General features: G+C 34.2%; 1 protein-coding gene across 3 annotated transcripts in view; it reads right to left on the bottom strand.

Annotated features, from left to right (window-relative positions):
* The window catches only part of TBC1D12 (TBC1 domain family member 12), a 95,507-nt gene that overhangs the window by 2,585 nt on the left and 75,071 nt on the right, over nt 1-17,851 (bottom strand). For all 3 annotated transcript variants that reach the window (XM_067709955.1, XM_067709957.1, XM_067709956.1), the window contains 9 exons: nt 17,665-17,747; nt 17,201-17,318; nt 15,880-15,986; nt 9,671-9,751; nt 6,963-7,051; nt 5,991-6,062; nt 2,824-2,952; nt 2,455-2,564; nt 84-342 (listed from right to left, as the gene is read on the bottom strand). In XM_067709955.1, coding sequence (XP_067566056.1) covers nt 84-342; nt 2,455-2,564; nt 2,824-2,952; nt 5,991-6,062; nt 6,963-7,051; nt 9,671-9,751; nt 15,880-15,986; nt 17,201-17,318; nt 17,665-17,747 — 1,048 coding nt within the window. The remainder of the gene's footprint in view (nt 1-83; nt 343-2,454; nt 2,565-2,823; nt 2,953-5,990; nt 6,063-6,962; nt 7,052-9,670; nt 9,752-15,879; nt 15,987-17,200; nt 17,319-17,664; nt 17,748-17,851) is intronic.

The following is a 17,851-nucleotide window of genomic DNA, read 5'->3' on the forward strand; positions in this document are numbered from 1 at the left end:
TTTGAGAAATACATGACTTTTTGTTTTTACAAGAAATAGACTGTTTTTACACATCTATTACAAGTAGGAAAATGCCACTCTACCTGAGTCCATTTTTTGGTACTATTCTGCATCTGGATGGCTGCAATACAGGTGAACAGCTTTTCTGATGTGATATCTTCTGGCAATTTAGTTAGAAACTGTGCTATATGAATAAAGTCCATCTGTAGGAGAATATCTTCATATAGTCGGAGGATTCCTAATCCAGTCCTAAATAAAAATTCCTCCCCATCTCTGCAAAATACATCCCAGACTCGACAGGCCAGATCAAGTGGTAGTGATTTGCTATATAGTGTGAAGATCCTAAAATTAGGGGGAAAAAGTCATTGGAATTTTTCATTCGTTTATTCATTCACTCATTAAGTATCTCTATATAAAAAGAACAGTGCTTAATTAGGGTGAAAAAGGCAAATAAGATATGGCTCCTTCGCTCAAAGAACGTGAGTAGTTGGAAATGAAGTATGTGAATTTACAACCTTATGTCGAGATATGGCCTAATACAAACTAGAGTGGCAGAATAACCTCATGGTTAAGGGTATGGGCTCTGAAATCAGAATACCTGAGTTTGAATCTTAGATTTGCAACTTATTGGTTGTGTTACCTTGAGTAAGATACTCATCCTTGCTGTGCCTCAGTTTCCTCATTAGTAAACAAAATAAAATTACCTCTCAGAATTGTTTTGAAAATTAAAGGAGTTAATAAATGTAAAGTATTTAGAATAGTGCCAGGCACATAAGAAATGCTCAATACAAGTTACTTCTTACTACTGTATGAGGAAACCAAGTACCATCTTTTAGTAACCTAAATACAAAACCATAAAGTCTGACTATCCTCTTTTCTCTTTCCACAAACATCCACTGTTTTGTTTTCCCTTCACCAAACTTTACTTCTTTTGGAGCATGTATACCCTCCAATAGAATCACCAAAATGGTTTTTCACATCCTTTCTGATAATGTTTGATCATGTAAGTCTTTATCCAGTGGTACTCTGGGGTAGCACTCTGGTTGAGGAAGTAGGGAGAGTAGGTGCTAGAGAACTTCTCTTGATGTTGCCTTGGCAAAGAAGGTACACATTTTTACACAGACTGTGTTTATCTGAGGTACTGCTGATGAAACGTGCGTGAACAAGGAAACTAAAGGTTCTGCCACTAAAAAATGAAAAAAATTCCTTTTAGCACTGCCACTCATTTATTCCTCTTTTTTCTTGCACCACTGATCCTGGGATTCATATGTTATAAGCTCAACAGAGGCAGTGAAACAAAAATCCGTGTCTACTTCTTAAGTTATAAACACATAATTTTAATTGCATAACAAAAAAGATACTCTTGGTAGTACAGAGAATACTAATTCACTGTTCAAAATGAGAAAGGGTACCAGTACTGCCTAGGGAGTTTCTAGTATACAGTACTCACTCAGTATTAATTCCATCCTGCTCCCTTTATCAATTGTGATCCTGCTTTGCCTCATGTTCACAGTCCTTAAGAGGGACAGTTGAGGAGTTTTTTTCCCCCCTTCTTTTACAGATTTACATATTTGATCTTGGTCCCTTGGGTCCCATATTATAAAACCCTCTCCCCATGATCTTGGGTCCTATTCAACAGAATTCTAATGTTCCTAATGGGAATGGAAGAGAATACACTGAAAAATAACTTAGTTTTTTTTTTAAAGCCTAAATAAAAGAAACCTCAAACAACTGGAAAGATACTTGATCAATGCCATTATTAATTTATTTTTCCATACTAAAACAATATCATTTATATGAAACCCACTGATGTTTAATGATTAGGATTTAAGGTTGAAATATTTCACATGTACTCCTAACAGTCTATCTTACGATCAACTGCTCCATCTCTTGGGCAAAGTTCACCCGCCCTCTCTATAATCGATTTTACTGCTCACCAGAGTCCTAGGCAAAATTTCCAAGTTAAAACAGAAGAGCTAGAATTGTAAAGTTGAAAAAAGACATTAGCACCTAAATAAGGCATCATTACTCGGTCAGAAAGCTGGATAAGGCCTTGGAAAAAAACAAAGCCCTCGATAAAGAAACACTATCATAACTATCATAAGCCCTCGTGTTAAGAATATTAAAGGAACAGCAAGTAACTCTTTCTGAGAGCTTACTATGTACCAGGCATTGAATGAGATAATCCATGCAAAACACTCTCACTACAACTCAAGATATAGATATTATTATTCCCATTTTATAGTTAGGAAACTGAAACACAAACTGAGGGATTCTGATTTCAACACAGAGTCCATGCTCTTAATCACATGCCTCTCCACAAAAATATGAGTTTCTCTACATGTAAGCGAAGAGCTTTTTATATGTATGGTACTGTGCATGAAATTTACTCTAGGCAGAAAGTTACACTTTGTTTCCTTTTAATAGTTATATTTTACATATGTTATGACTTACCAGTCTATCAAGTATATGTCTGGTGTAAGACTGTAAGATTTGAAATGAAGAAACAGTTTGGAGAGATTTTCTTCAAAAAATACTTCAAACGTTGCAAAATATCTCAACATCTAAAGATAGAAATTTCAACAAAATTATTTAAGAGTACACTCTAGAAATAGAGAAAATAAATCCTTCATAGTAATAGAAAATCCTGCTTAACATCTCTGAGTCTTTTCATCAAGCATTCATAAAACTATAATAATTCAATGAAAAGCTTATTTTAGATCAGATTATCTTAGTCTTCTAATTACTGTTTTTCACTCTAAAAGGGCATTCAGACTATAGAAACTGTCAAAGAAAAACACAATTCATTCCAACTGTCCATACCATGCTGTGATCCACACGAAAAAAGGCTAACTGGCATGGCTTATTCAGGAGATTTGCAAATGCAATGAAGGCATCTGCCTCTTCCAAGTTGAGAATGAGAACTGCTGCTATGAAGGACATCCCTTGGACCTTCAAAGGGAAAGAAATTAATCAAAATGTGCTTACAATAATAATTCTATACAGTTTATTTTATTGTATTCCTGAAAAATTACAAAGTGACATTACAAAGTAGAATTAACCAAGTTTTTAAATTTCTTTTTATTTTCCAACAAAGGTAAATATAGAGAACCATTAAAAATTATGAAATCTCCCTGAATTTTACTTTTCTTTCTTGCTCATGTGGTTTAAAAAGTATTAGGGAAAATTTTGGAAAAAAGAAAAAAGTATCAGCTTTTACTTGCTACAAAAGTCTATCTCAGTATTCTACCTAGTTTTCATTTTCTCTCAGTTTGAAGTATTTCAGAGTATAAACTCACAAAATTTAATGAAAATTAGGTGACTGTCTCCATTGTTATAACACATCTGTCTGAGGTAGAAAGTGAAGAACTAGGAACAAAAGAGATCTATGAGGGGCTTCCCTGGTGGCGCAGTGGTTGAGAGTCTGCCTGCCGATGCAGGGGACACGGGTTCGTGCCCCGGTCCAGGAAGATCCCACATGCCGCGGAGCGGCTGGGCCTGTGAGCCATGGCCGCTGGGCCTGTGTGTCCGTAGCCTGTGCTCCACAACGGGAGAGGCCACAACAGTGAGAGGCCCGCGTACCGCAAAAAAAAGAGAGATCTATGAGAAGTGCCGCTGAAATTCCAAGAAAGAAGAGGCTGTGGGGGTTAGGATAGTGAAGCTGGATTCCCGGAAGAGCAGCTGGACAAATGAGGAAAAAACGTTCTAAGATGGAAAAGACACGTCAGCAGAGACATACAGGGCCAGCACAGTTGGAACAAACGATTTATAATGGGATTAATGGGAAAAATTAGAAAAAGTAGGATGCATTTACAAATTATGAAAGGTCTTCAGTAAAAGGCTAAGCTATACAGATGTTTGCTTGTGAGTTACGAGCAGCTATTGCACATTTTTTAGCAGATAAGTAATTGGGAACTGCTGTTGTAAAAATATTCATTCTTTCATTAAAAAAACAGTTTACAGAGCACTTCTGGTAGAGATTTGTATAACAGACTTACACGGAGAGACCAGGAGAACAAATAAAAGAGCAATACAGATTGGTGTCCTTGGTTATTTTAAATATAACTGGAATGTGAACCATTACCAAATTTTTACAAGATATACTGAAGAAATTCCACAGATAAAACTTCTGTGTGATTTACTTATAGATTAAGTATGTATTATTCATTAATGCAGTTAAAAACCTATTTTATCAAACCACATCATGAAATATGTATTCCAATATAGTTTATACTACTCTTATCATATATTATAAAACAAGTCTGATTTGACTGCCTGGCTTGCCAGTGAGGCTTGCCATCACCAATTAGGTTCTACGGTGGTCATTTTACATAAATCCAATGAGCCAATAAATCTGTGTATTCTGTAGATTATTAATGAAGAACTCGTTCATATATTTTTCTTTAAATGGATGATGACATATATAAACTCATTATAGTGTTAAAATTCTACTGGCTACACTTTTTAAAAGAAGTATGAGTTTTATTTTAAAATATCAATATTTAACAAGTGCTAAAAATTAAATCCTTTACAATTAAACTTATAATGAAAAAATTTAAATGAATGTCAACTTTAAAATGTGAAGGGGTTACATAATGTCTTTACAGTTCTATTACAGAACACATGAGCAAGAGGGATTCTTTGTTCAAATTTTACTTCCTTTATAAGGACATATCCTTTAATACTACATTCCATACCCAAACCTTCACTTCCCCTCAACCCGTGCCATACTTTTTCCATAGCACTTATCACCTTTTAATATAACATATGATTTACTTATTTGTTGTTATTTATTGTCTGTCTCCTCCTTCTAAATTATAAGCATCAAAAAGGGGGCTTCCCTGGTGGCGTGGTGGTTGAGAGTCCGCCTGCCGATGCAGGGGACACGGGTATGTGCCCCGGTCTGGGAAGATTCCACATGCCGCGGAACGGCTGGGCCCGTGAGCCATGGCCGCTGAGCCTGCGCATCCAGAGCCTGTGCTCCGCAACGGGAGAGGCCACAACAGTGAGAGGCCCGTGTACCGCAAAAAACAAAAAAAAAAAAAGGGGAAGAATCTTTCTTCTGTTCACTAAGGTGAACAAAATGCCTAGAACAAAGCCTGGCATATAGCAATAAGCACACAATAAATATTTGTTAAGTGGATCAATAAACAAATATACAAATGAACATGCAACAAAATAGGATAAATTGTACCACACAGCCACCCTATTGTGAGATCTCTAAAATTCTTCTATTTTAAGACAAAGGCAAGAAGATGAAGGTTTAATGATTTCTAGTTAAACATGACAAATTGAACATACAGTTTTCTTTGTTCCCTCCCAAATCCAACTAAAATAACAGTAAATAAAAAGATAAATATTAACTTAGGAGGATGAAAAGAATGGAAAATAATATAAACAGTAGATAAAAGATGTCAACAGCATTTTAGAAATTTTAATTTAATTAAATGGAGAATGTTGAAACTAAAATATGTGCAGAGGAGGAAGCCAATAAGCAGCAAGCCAATTCAGTCACAAAATCTGGAAAGCTCAGGAAGTGAAGTTATCAGGTTCCTCTAAAATTGAAAGGTAGGGCTAAAACTAGGATTGGTTGAAAATCTGTGAAAGGAGCAAATCCCCTCCTCTATCCTGTATGGACAGGTATCCATCTACCTTCCCCTCAACCCAGCAGAACATAAGAGGTTTATCTCTGAAGGGACAGTCAGGAAAAGGAGAGTTAGGGAGAAGGGGAGAAGGCACCACAGCAGGAACAATAAATAAAAGTTTACGAATTGAATGGTAAAATCCCCAGCTGCTCTCCGAGAAAGCTGGCTATCAGTCTCATAAGCCTCTGGTAGGAGATGGGAAGATTCCTCTCCGGGTAAGTTAATATGACCAAGAAAAGAAAACATAAAGATACAGACATTTGGGAGCTAATACAACATAAGATATTATGAGATAAGAGAGATAAAATGTTTATATTCAAAAAGCAGACTGAAACAAATACTTACATAACCAACATCAGGTCTGTAACATGTATATGCCCCTAATATACTATGTAAGACATCATGATATGGGCCACCCTTAGAGGAGAGAAAAATGAAATGTCAAGCTATACAAATAACTGTCTCTAAGTTGATTCTCAAAAAACATGTTAATAAACTTTACATTTCCTAAATGACTAGTTTTAGTCAGTATACTTTATCACTCCGCAAAGATGTTTTCTAAAGTATGAATAAAAAATATTTAATTATGGAAAACCAAAAAAGCCAAATAAACTCACTTGATGGATGGATACAAGCTATGTAGTTTGTGTGCAATTTTAAAGATGTCTAAATTTGGTACAATAAAATTATAATGGAAATAGATTCTTTCATTTGCTATAATACAGTTTCAGCAAGAGAAAACCATCAAGCTACACGAAATTAAGTTTATTAATAATTTTAATCTTAATGGTAAAATTTTTAATCTCATTTTATCAATATAAAGATAGAAGAATTCCATGAATAAAGACTTGAGTCATATAGACACATAAAATGTAATCATTTCTCTCCTCATAAAATATAAACAACTTCATAACAGCCTCTGCACAAAAAATAAACTGTTTCTTCCTATTTCAATAGTATTATAATTATGAAAAAATTTAAAGTTTTGGAACAAACTTCTTTATATTTTAACAATATACTAGGCAAAAATGTTAAAACTTAAATATTTTACAGAATAGAAAGTGAAACAAAGAAATTCACTTCAGTGAAAACTCATCAAGTACCTTTATGTGCTATGTTAACTGCAATGCATTCAAACAGTGGAATAAAATAACAGAAATGCCTTTACTCTTTTCCTACTAGTTTTACATTTTTTATATAAAGGTCTACAATTTTTACAGTTTTGCCTTTTAAAAAATAAGAGCTATGCATTTAGAGAATTTGTTCCCTTGGATTAAAAAAAAAATTAGTTGTTACAAGCTGGTTAGAAACCCTTACCTTCTGAAAGATGTAGAGAGATGGGAATGTACGGGATATGTCCAACTTAATTAATTCCAGACTGGCCTCCCGATCAGCAACAGATACACCTGCATTTGCCAGTTAGATAAAATTGAAATGATTACTTGACTATACCGAGTTCAATCTTACCAACACAGAATGATCACACAGCATATATGTTACTTAAGGAAAGTTAAAAGCTGAATAATTAAGAAATTTAAAGAAATGCCATATAGCTTTTACTGGAACTTAGAGCCTCTAATATGAAGAAAGTATCTATACATTTATCAGAAAGTTTTATGGTGCAAGATTTCTGCTTCTGGGTTTCATAGAAGGTAGGGGAAGGCTACTGCTGCCACAATAACAACTAGGAAAAAGAATGAATTTCAAATACCACTTGTTTTAAAAAAGGCGTAAGAGGGAATTCCCGGGCGGTCCAGTGGTTAGGACTCCATGTTCTCACTGCTGAGGGCCAGGAAAGCAGTCTAAAGGATATAAATCCCAGAAAGAGAAGAGCCTTCCCTTTCCTAGGTGAGTGGATACCAGTGGCCATTTTTCTTTCTAGGGGCATCTGCCAAGTCTCAGAATGGGCTCAGGATTGAGCCTCCATAGACAAAGGTACTCTGCTTAGGGAAAGAGAAACCAGAAGAGCTTTTCATGGCCACATAAGACTGACGTGACAGGAAGGATCTGGAGGAGCCTGAATGTATATCTGGTTTTACCCTGTGGGACTTTTGCTGAGTGCTAGTGTAGTGCAGAAGGCCAAGCTGGAAAGACATAATGAAATAACTCATAAGCACATGGCCCTTGGGAGAATGTCTCATTGAAGAGGGGAGCCTGTAGTCAAAATAGGACAGTTCGTCCTATCAACAAATTTGAAACCCAAGATTAACTAAGTCTATCTAAAGCTGTAATCTTGCCCAACCTAGCTCAGTTACTGACTGAATTGAGGCGATAACCCAATGGCCTAACAGAAAAGAGCATAATTCCTCTGAGGGGAAACACCAGCTTCAATTTATACCTTTTTTATTTATAATAACTAACATACAATTTAAACTTTTAAGATATGCAAAGAATCAGGAAAATATGATGTATAATCAAGGGAAAAACCAGTCAATAGAAGCAGACCTGCAGATGATCCAGGAATGGAATTAAACAAGGATATTAACTGCTATAAATATGTTAAAGAAAATAGAGAAAATGAGTGAGGAAATGTGTGGGATGTAAAGATAATTTCCACAGAAAAATAGAATCTATAAAAAGAACCAGGTAGACATTCTAGAATTATAAAGTATAATTTCTGAAATTAAAGATATATATTGGATAAATAGGACATATTTAATAGACTGGATATAAAAGAAGAGAGGATTCATGAACCTGATTACAAAAATCATCTAAACTGAAGCACAGAAAGAAAAAGAATTTTAATAAATAGTATAAGAGACTTATGGGACACTGTTAAATGGTCTAACATACATGTAATTGAAGTCCTAGAAGGAGAGGAAAGATGAGGCAGAAGTAATATTTGAAAAGATAATGGCTAAAAAAGTTTAATGACAACTACAAATTATAAACACCCAGGAAATAAGAAATCAGTAATTTAAACAGAACAGTTTTTCTGATTGAAACAATTCTTCATTTACATTTAATTTCTACTAAAATATAACTTTTACCATTTATTAATCATGACAAAATGTCTCTGAAGTAAATGCTCATAATTTTAATTCTTACGCTTCCAATATTTCATAAAAGTGAGTTTAAAACTCAGGCTGAGGCCCTGCCAATTAAAACTTCTTACATCTTCTTCCTTGAACTTTTAGTTTCCCACAAATAGCTGACATAGCTAACAGGTCTTGGGATGATACTTACATGAAACTTTCTGCCAATCAAATCTTCTTTCTAACCTTGTTTAGTCAATTTTCCCCACCATACTGTTCACTTTTCTAAATTAGAAAAAAGAGTATTCAAGGAATTTAACAGAGTTGTTTACATACTCATAGAAAACCACTATGAGATATGCACCATTTCTCTACCCTAAACCATGCTCATTTTTAGAGTTTTACTTATAGGGAAGAGAAAAATTTGCCTTCTATGAAGTAGAAAGAAAAGTGACTGGCAGATAAACAGCTCCCCATTATTCAAGGACAAGAAATATTTAAATAAATTTACCTAAATTTAATAAACGATGATGACAGGAAAAAAGAGTGTTCCTGTTTTCGCCAAAATGATTAGGAAAAAAAACCTGATGACAGTGGAGGGAAAGATGAAGTCTATGCGTGAATTAAATGAACAAAGGTTAAGGCACAATAAGAATTATAAATAATACATTAGGGAGTGAATGAAAGTCAGTGAGAGTCAGGGGAGACAACAGGTCACAAGTGAGGTGTGCAGATCATCTATCTTTAAGTTAAGAGTTGGCCTAAAAATACTGTATCCCATTAGTCTTACTGTTGTGATTAAAACCTGGACTCTGGGGTTCAACAACCTGGGTTTACATTACAGCTTCACTGTTCCCAAGTTAAATACTCTGAGCCTCAGTTTCCTCTTATATCATTCAGTATAATACCATCTACTTAAAGGGTTATAACATTAAAGGAGATAATGTATGTGAAGAATTACTAGTTCCTGATACACTGTAAAAATCACACTAGTATCTCAGCAACTGGATTTTGAGAAATTTTTATTAACCACAACAAAAAAAATCACACCTTCTACATCATTCTCTGAATTTGTTTCACTGAAGCTTTTCCACCGTTCCTTTGCTCTTGAGAGGAAGATTTCATAAAGTTCTGGGGGAAAAAAAGAACAAAAATTCATAAATAATAGGAAAGAAATTTATTCTCATATTTTCTATTTTTACTTACTTAAAAATAAAGAGAAAAAATCCTATTATAAGGTCAGATTTTTCTTATGTAGCCGGCATCAAAAATGTGGCAAATTGAAGTACTTGATTCTACCAAAACTATTCATTACTCAACCAGAAAGATAGCAAAGAAAATACTGCAGAGTGGTCATCCAAATAGCTACAATATAGAATGAATGTTAAGAGGCAGGAAGAGATGCTTCTGCAGAAGAAGTATCACTGTAGAATAGCAGAGACATGATTTTCTCGGAGTCAGTCAGATCTAGATTCAAATTCCAGCTCTGCCACTTACTACCTGTGGGACTTCAAGAAAGGTACTTGATCACTCTGGAACTTGGCTTTCTTCATCTGTAAACCGGAGAAAAACACCACCTACTCATGGGGTTACTGATGCTTAAATAAGATAATTTACATACACCTCCTGACACCTTATAGACCCTCAATAAATGCAAATGCTACTTCTTGCTTTCCTTCTCTCTTGAAACTGGTTTCTCCATTATGATATTGCTATCTAAGGCTACCTAAGCTATCCAAAGCTACTAAACTTCACAAATTTCTCCAGAAGGCCTACATACAAAAATCTCAAGCCCTATCTTTTTACTTTAATTGCCAAATCACTTTTTGAGACTACCACTCTGTGCTTCCATATACAGCATCTCATTAAAACTTCAAGAATAAAAGAAATTGAAAAATTTTCTCAATTCTCAAATTTTAATTGTTTCTACTTTCTATTATAGATATTTAAAAATACATAAAAATTGTAAATTTCCATGACAAAACAGCAAAAAGTACTTCTTGCCCAAATACCAACGTTTATATATTGCCCAAAATACCAAGAACATTTTTTACTTCAATTAATCTTTTTTTAAAAATGTATTTAGGGAATTCCCTGGTGGTCCATTGGTTAGAACTTGGCACTTTCACTGCTGAGGGTGTGGGTTCGATCCCTTGTTGGGGAACTAAGATACCACAAGCTGCAGAGCACGGCCAAAATTTTTTTTTAAATTAAAATATAAAACTAAAAAATGTATTTGTTTTTAAAGGTAATATATGAATGTGATTTTCTAAAATATTCAAACAGTACAAAACAGTATAGAGTGAGAAACAAATTTCCTTCCCTCCAATGCACTTTCTGCTTACCAATTCTCTAAAGATAAAAATATGCAAACACATGCATATACATATATATTTTCCTTTGAAATAAAGTGGCAACATATTACATGCATTGATTTGCATCTTGCTTTATCACACTGGAAGTTGGTCCACATTAGTAGAATAAATCTACTTTAGGTTTGTGGGTTTTTTTTTAACAACTGCACAGTATCCCAATGTATGACTGTACCATATTAAGTATACATAATACTGGGTTGGCCAAAAAGTGCCTTTGGTTTTTAAGTAAAAATAAAAGACACAGTTTTCATTTTCATCAAGAACTCTATTGAACAATGTATTCACCCTTTTGTTCCACTACCTTTTGCCATTTTTCAGGCAACTTCATAATTCCATCTTCCCAAAACTTTTTATCTTTTTGAGCAAAGAACTGTTCCAGGTGCCTTTAACAGTCTTCCAGGGAATTGAAATTTTTTCCATTAAGAGAATTTTGTAAAGACCTAAATGGAAATCCGAAGGTACAATGTCTGGTGAATATGGAAGATGAATCAGAACTTCCCAGCCAAGCTGTAACAGTTTTTGCCTGGTCATCAAAGAAACATGCGGTCTTGCGTTAGCCTGATGGAAGACTATGCGTTTTCTGTTGACTAATTCTGGACGCTTTTTGTTGAGTACCACTTTCACTTGGTCTAATTGGGAGCAGTACTTGTTGGAGTTAATCATTTCGTTTTCCAGAAGAAGCACATGATGGAGGACTCCCTTCCAATCCCACCATATACACAACATCACCTTCTTTGGATGAAGACCGGCCTTTGCTGTGGTTGGTGATAGTTCATTTCACTTGCCCCATGATCTCTTCTGTTCTACATTATTGTATGGTATCCACTTTTCATCGCCTGTCACAATTTGTTTTAAAGGGAACTTTATTATGTATGTATGTATGTATGTATGTATGTATGTATGTATGGCTGGGTCTTCGTTGCTGTGTGGGCTTTCTTTAGTTGTGGAGAGTGGGGGCTACTCTTCGTCGCGGTGCACGGGCTTCTCATTGCGGTGGCTTCTCTTGTTGCAGAGCATGGGCTTTAGTAGTTGTAGCTCGCAGGCTCTAGGGCGCAGGCTCAGCAGTTGTGGTGTACGGGCTTAGTTGCTCTGCAGCCTGTGGGATCTACCCGGACCAGGACACAAACTTGTGTCCCATGCATTGGCAGGTGGATTCTTAACCACTGCGCCACCAGGGAAGCCCCACAATTTGTTTTAAAAACATAACATTTTCATTACGTTTCAGTAGAGAATCGCATGTGGAAATATGGTCAAGGTTTTTTTTTTTTAGCTTAACGTATGTGGAAACCAAACATCAAAGTGATTCACATAACCAAACTGGTGCAAATGATTTTCAACGCTTGATTTGGATTTTTTGAGTATGTTGGCTATCTTCCTCGTGGTATAACATTCAATTGTTCTCAATTAATGTCTCAATTTGATCGTTACCAACTTCAACTGGTCTACCTGACCGTGGAGCATCATCCAGCGAGAAATCTCCAGCACGAAACTTCACAAACCACTTTTGACACGTTCGATCAATCAAAGCACCTTCTCCATACACTGCACACATCTTTTTTTGCCATTTCAGCTGCATTTTTACCTTTCTTGAAATAATAAAGCATAATATGCCGAAAATGTTGGGATTTTTCTTCCATCTTCAATATTAAAATGGCTGCACAAAAATTCACCAATTTTGATGTCTTTTTAAAATTCACGCTGATATGACAGCTGTCACATACAATCTAACAAAAGTGTTTTGAATGAAGTTAAAGACAACTAAGTGCTACGAGCCATCTTACAGATAAAAACAAAATAATCTTTTGGCCAACCCAATATATATACTAACAAGAACCAGATCATTATAAAATTGCTGACTTTTACATTTCAAATAGACTATTACTATTCTGACCCTTTCTCCCTTCTGTTCACTTCTTGTTACTACTCATGGTTTGGAAAGAAGAACTTTAAAAAGAACAAAAAACTTAAAAATTCTATTATTTGTGCCCATCTCCATCAGTGTTTTGATATAAGATGTAGATATAATCTTAAAATTTAGATATATAATTTTTTTGCAGTTCTTAGACTGAGGTTTGCACTTTTTCATTTCAAACTGATTCCAAGCTAGGAATTCCAGTTTCACTGTTCTACTCAAACTTCAAAACTGTCTTGGAAAAAAAAGGCTCATGAAATAAATACATCACTTTTGGAAGTCACAAAATTGATCCAATAATAAAAATGTAGCAATGCATTTCCAAACATCAAAGGATATCTCTTCACGGAAGAGTTACAGTGCTCATCTATTATAAGATGACCTGCATCTCAGTTCAATTTCATGCTTGACTGGGCATGTCACACATTTTATTCTGTATGTACAAATGTACAGCTTGAAGCAGACTAAAGAAGTATCTTGGATTTGAGCAGAGAATATTTTGAGATCAGTGTATGTTTCACTTTCTTGTTTTCTGACAGTAATGATACTGTATGCATTCTCAGTAAACTTCACTTTCACTATAATTTGATATTCATCATCACAAATCACTGTTAGAACACTCCTTTGAGATAGCTAATTATCTTATCCCCATTTACAGATGAAGAAAACTAAGACCTCTAGATGTTAAGTAATTTGCCCAAGGTCACAAACCTAATACAGAGTGGAACCAAGATTTGAACCACATTTGACTGACTTTAGAACCCCTATTCTTAGTTACTATTCTCTAATGGTTATAAATTTCATGATTAAGACAAATACAACAGGAAAAGAGTCAAACTATTAGAGCCCCTAAAATAAACAAAGTTATCAAAACTAAATTTACTTCCACTGAAATTTAGCTTTCTTCCCACCACTAATGAAGAAGAGAATGAGTACCCATTTCACTCCTGAATACATAACTGTTTAGTAGAGAGAAGCTAAAATGACTGAAAATAAATGAACCAGTTATTTTACAAACCTTGCAAATTTTAAGCTTAAAAAATAACTTTCTGATTAGAGAATCACAAAAGATTAATACCAACCTAACCAATGTTTTAATGCCTAAGTTGTCAGGATACCTAAAAGTGTAAAGCCAAAGTTCTCAAAAAAAAAACAAAACTGCAAACAAAACTTCAAATAGCCACCCATACTTCTTCATCTCACCTATATGCAAAACTGATTCCTAAAACTTTAACCAATACAATACCTTTTCTAGGCTTAATTTAAAACTCAATTCTTGCCCTAAATTCTAATTTTTTTTTTAAATTCTAATTTTTTAATTAAAGAAAATGTCAAGTTAAAATGACATGTTCATTATAGGATTTTTGTGAAAATCAATTTTATAAACTATACATGATCATGCTATTCAAAGTTGGCATCACTTTTAAGACTAAAGATAAACATTTAGATTTTTGTTATAAATTCTGTACAACTATATATAATGCTGATTGCTGTAATGAATATCCTTGTAGAAAAGCTTTTGAAACCAGTCCTGATTATTTATTTACTTAAAGTGTTAGAACTGGAATAAATCCATCAAAGGTTATATTTTTTGATGCTTTTGGTAAATATTTCTAAATTATTTTCAGTCATCCTCCATGTGGGTAATTTTCATTAATTTTAATCACTTTTGAGGAGTAAAAAAAGACAGGTACCTTGATGTTGTTTTTTTTGTTTTTATTTTTTGGCTGCACTGCATGCATGTGGGATTTTAGTTCCCTGACCAGGGATTGAACCTGCACCCCATACACTGGAACCTTGGAGCCTTAACCACTGGACCGAAGTCCTGATGTTGTTTTAACATATATGTCTTTGATTTAGCAATCACTAGGAAAATGGTTAAATAAATTATACTATAGCCAAACCGTGGAATACAGTGCAGCTACAGTACATATAAGTGCCCCTTTTATGCACTGATATCGAGGGATGTTCAGATGGTTTGTGGGAAAAAATAAAAGGAAGAAAAAGAGAAGGCTTAAAAATTATCATATGTAGATGTACACTTTTTTATGTGCATAGAAAAAAGATCTGGAAGAACATACACCAAATTGCTAAATGGTACCTAGAGTAGGATCAAGAGCAGAATTTTGGGTGGAAGAGGGGGACGAAACATGCAGTTTGTACTTTACTATTGCTTGACTGTTTTTCAATAAATATGTAAATAAAAAATTTTAAGTAACAATGTATTATTTAATTATATTAGAGTCCCTAAGTCTTTCTGTGGTACCTTTATCTGGCATTATCATTATCACTCAGACCATTAGTATCTTTTATTACTAATTATTTTACCCTACTGATAATATCCTTATTGTATGTAATTTTTTTTAGTTCATCAAAACTACACTACATTTTACTCCTATCTACATTTTACTCCTATGCGTAAAGGTTTTAAGAAACTTAAGAAAATAAAAACAATGAGAATCTTACTTCTTTTTGTTTTTTAAACTTTAAAATTTTTAAATAAAAAAATTCAAAATGACTGGTTTGGGTAGAAAGATAGGAAAAGAAATTTCTAGCTTTCCCTCAATATTTATGGTTTTGAAAAAAGAGGAAACTTTTCCACAACTATTTTATTTTTCCTTGTATATGTTTATTCACCTATTGTTACCTAGACCCAGAAGTTTGTCTTTTTTTGACCCAGAAGTTTTTGAAATTACCCACAGTTAAGATATTTAGATGTCAAGATTATTATTGATGGCTGTAAACTAAAGGAAAAACCACAAACCTTATTTATATAATATGAAATATAGTAACTTACTTATTAAATCTTACCAGGTTTTAGAAGGGGGTAGGGAATGAAGCATGTTCTTAAAATGACACATATGGTATATGGCCATATATGGCCTTTTCAAATGACCAATCTACTAATCTGCTTTGGAACGCTGAAGATGGCTGTTTGCATGTGTGGGAGTAACTGAATATAGAATACAAACCAGGAGTGATATTTAGTTCATTTCCTACAGCTAGACTCCAAACTTTCCCACGGACACTAGGGGGCAATCCCTGCCACCACAATTCTCGAACTCTTCTTGTACTACGCCTAGAATTAAAGGGGGAGAAAAAAGGAGAAAGTTACTTTTTATACCAAAAACACTAGTTGCATGATGGTTTATCTAGTCTATGACCAAGTGACTACAGAACACAGAGAGTTAAGTATGTGATGCACTCTTTTCTTGGGCTCATGTATGTAGGCAAAAAAAGCCAAAAAATATATAGTAATTTAAAGGGAACTGCCTTCTACAACTGCCACTTATACTAAGGATACAATGAGAGAATCAGAAATATGGGGACAATTATGAAAAAAGAAGATAAAAGGAACATAAAAACGCATTGCCAATTCAGTACCAAAAACAAAATCACAACATATTTACTATGGGTAAAGCCCTAGTCTTTGAGAGGCAGCACAGTCTACTGAAAGAAGTGTGTGCTTTAAAATCAGATAGACTTGAGTTCAAATCTGGTTAACCATTAATTGTACAACCCTGGGCAAATCACTTAACCTCTCTGACTTTGAGCTTCCCTATAAGATAAATGGGAGTAAAGGTTATAAGAATCAAATGTGATTACTTGTATAAAGAGCCTAATATAGTATCTGTCACACTGTGACAATATTCAACAAATTCCCAATGCACATCCTATACTAGGCATTGCAGAAGACATCTCCTACCATCCAGTCTAGAGGAAAAATAAGGTATGTGTAAAAATACTGTCAAAAATTAAAAGGCAAACTAAGGCAAGAAGTGTATTAGTCTCCAAGTATAATGAGACATCACAGAAGGGAAAGATCATCTATATCTTACTATCTTGATTATGAGAGAAGCATGTTAGAAGCTACTTTAATAGTTAACATTTAATAAATGCATATTACAATGAAGGTACACATTTAACATTTTCTTTGCCAAAAAACCTGCTATTACATCAATAGTGCATCTTGCAATAGATGGTATGTTAGAATTAAGAAAATACGGTAACTGAGGAAATTAGAAGTTTCATGGATCAACTAACATTTCAGATGGGACTCAAATGATAGGTAAAATTCTGACAGGCACAGAGGGTGGTCAGTAAGGGAAGTAGGCATTAGAGACAGGGATACACAAAAGCAAAGCACAGAGATAAGCATGAAAGTTTTCAAACATTGGTTAATAGTATAATTTAGCTAAAACATAAGATACATGCTGGAAGTCATAAAAATACAAAATTGGAAACGAGACCTTTGGAGACAGACTGAAATTCAGGAAAAGTCTGCTTACTTACATTACTTCCCAATTGGGTAGTATTTCATTGATCCAAATTACCATTGCACTTGCAATGTTTTCTTCCTGTTTAAATCGTTCTTTCATTATTTTTTTTCTTTTATGTGCTTCTTTAATTTCTGTTTTAAACAAGTAAAAATTATTTCAGGAATAGATTCATGAATAATATCTTCATTTATAAATTAAGATACTAGTAGTCCCAGGTTTATGACACAATTACAGAGTCTCTCATAGATAGTCTGCTGCCTTTCTCCTCATAATAGTTTTGTAAAAGTACTTACAGAAAAACTGTGATTCTAGAATGACATTTTATTTCTCTTTAAGAACAAATTTAGTTAGAAAAATAAGAAATCAGCATCATCTTAAAGACAGGCTTGGTCAATTTCACCATGTTCCATCCTACTGAAATTCATTTCCTTTTGATACCAATAAATTAAATATACCAACTGGAGTTAAATTTTATACCTCGTTTTTTAGCCTCAGCCACCATCTCATCATATTCTTGTCGGTGACGTAAAGCTTCTTCCACAGATTTGGCAGGAAGATTTCTGAGGAAAAACAAATTTTACGTCAACTTTTAAAAGACTAACTTAAGTTTATTGACTTCTTTTCTTTTTATAGCTGGATACAAAGAATTTCTAACCCAACCTTC

Source organism: Pseudorca crassidens, chromosome 16, assembly GCF_039906515.1.
Source record: "Pseudorca crassidens isolate mPseCra1 chromosome 16, mPseCra1.hap1, whole genome shotgun sequence".
Taxonomy (NCBI): Eukaryota; Metazoa; Chordata; class Mammalia; order Artiodactyla; family Delphinidae; genus Pseudorca; species Pseudorca crassidens.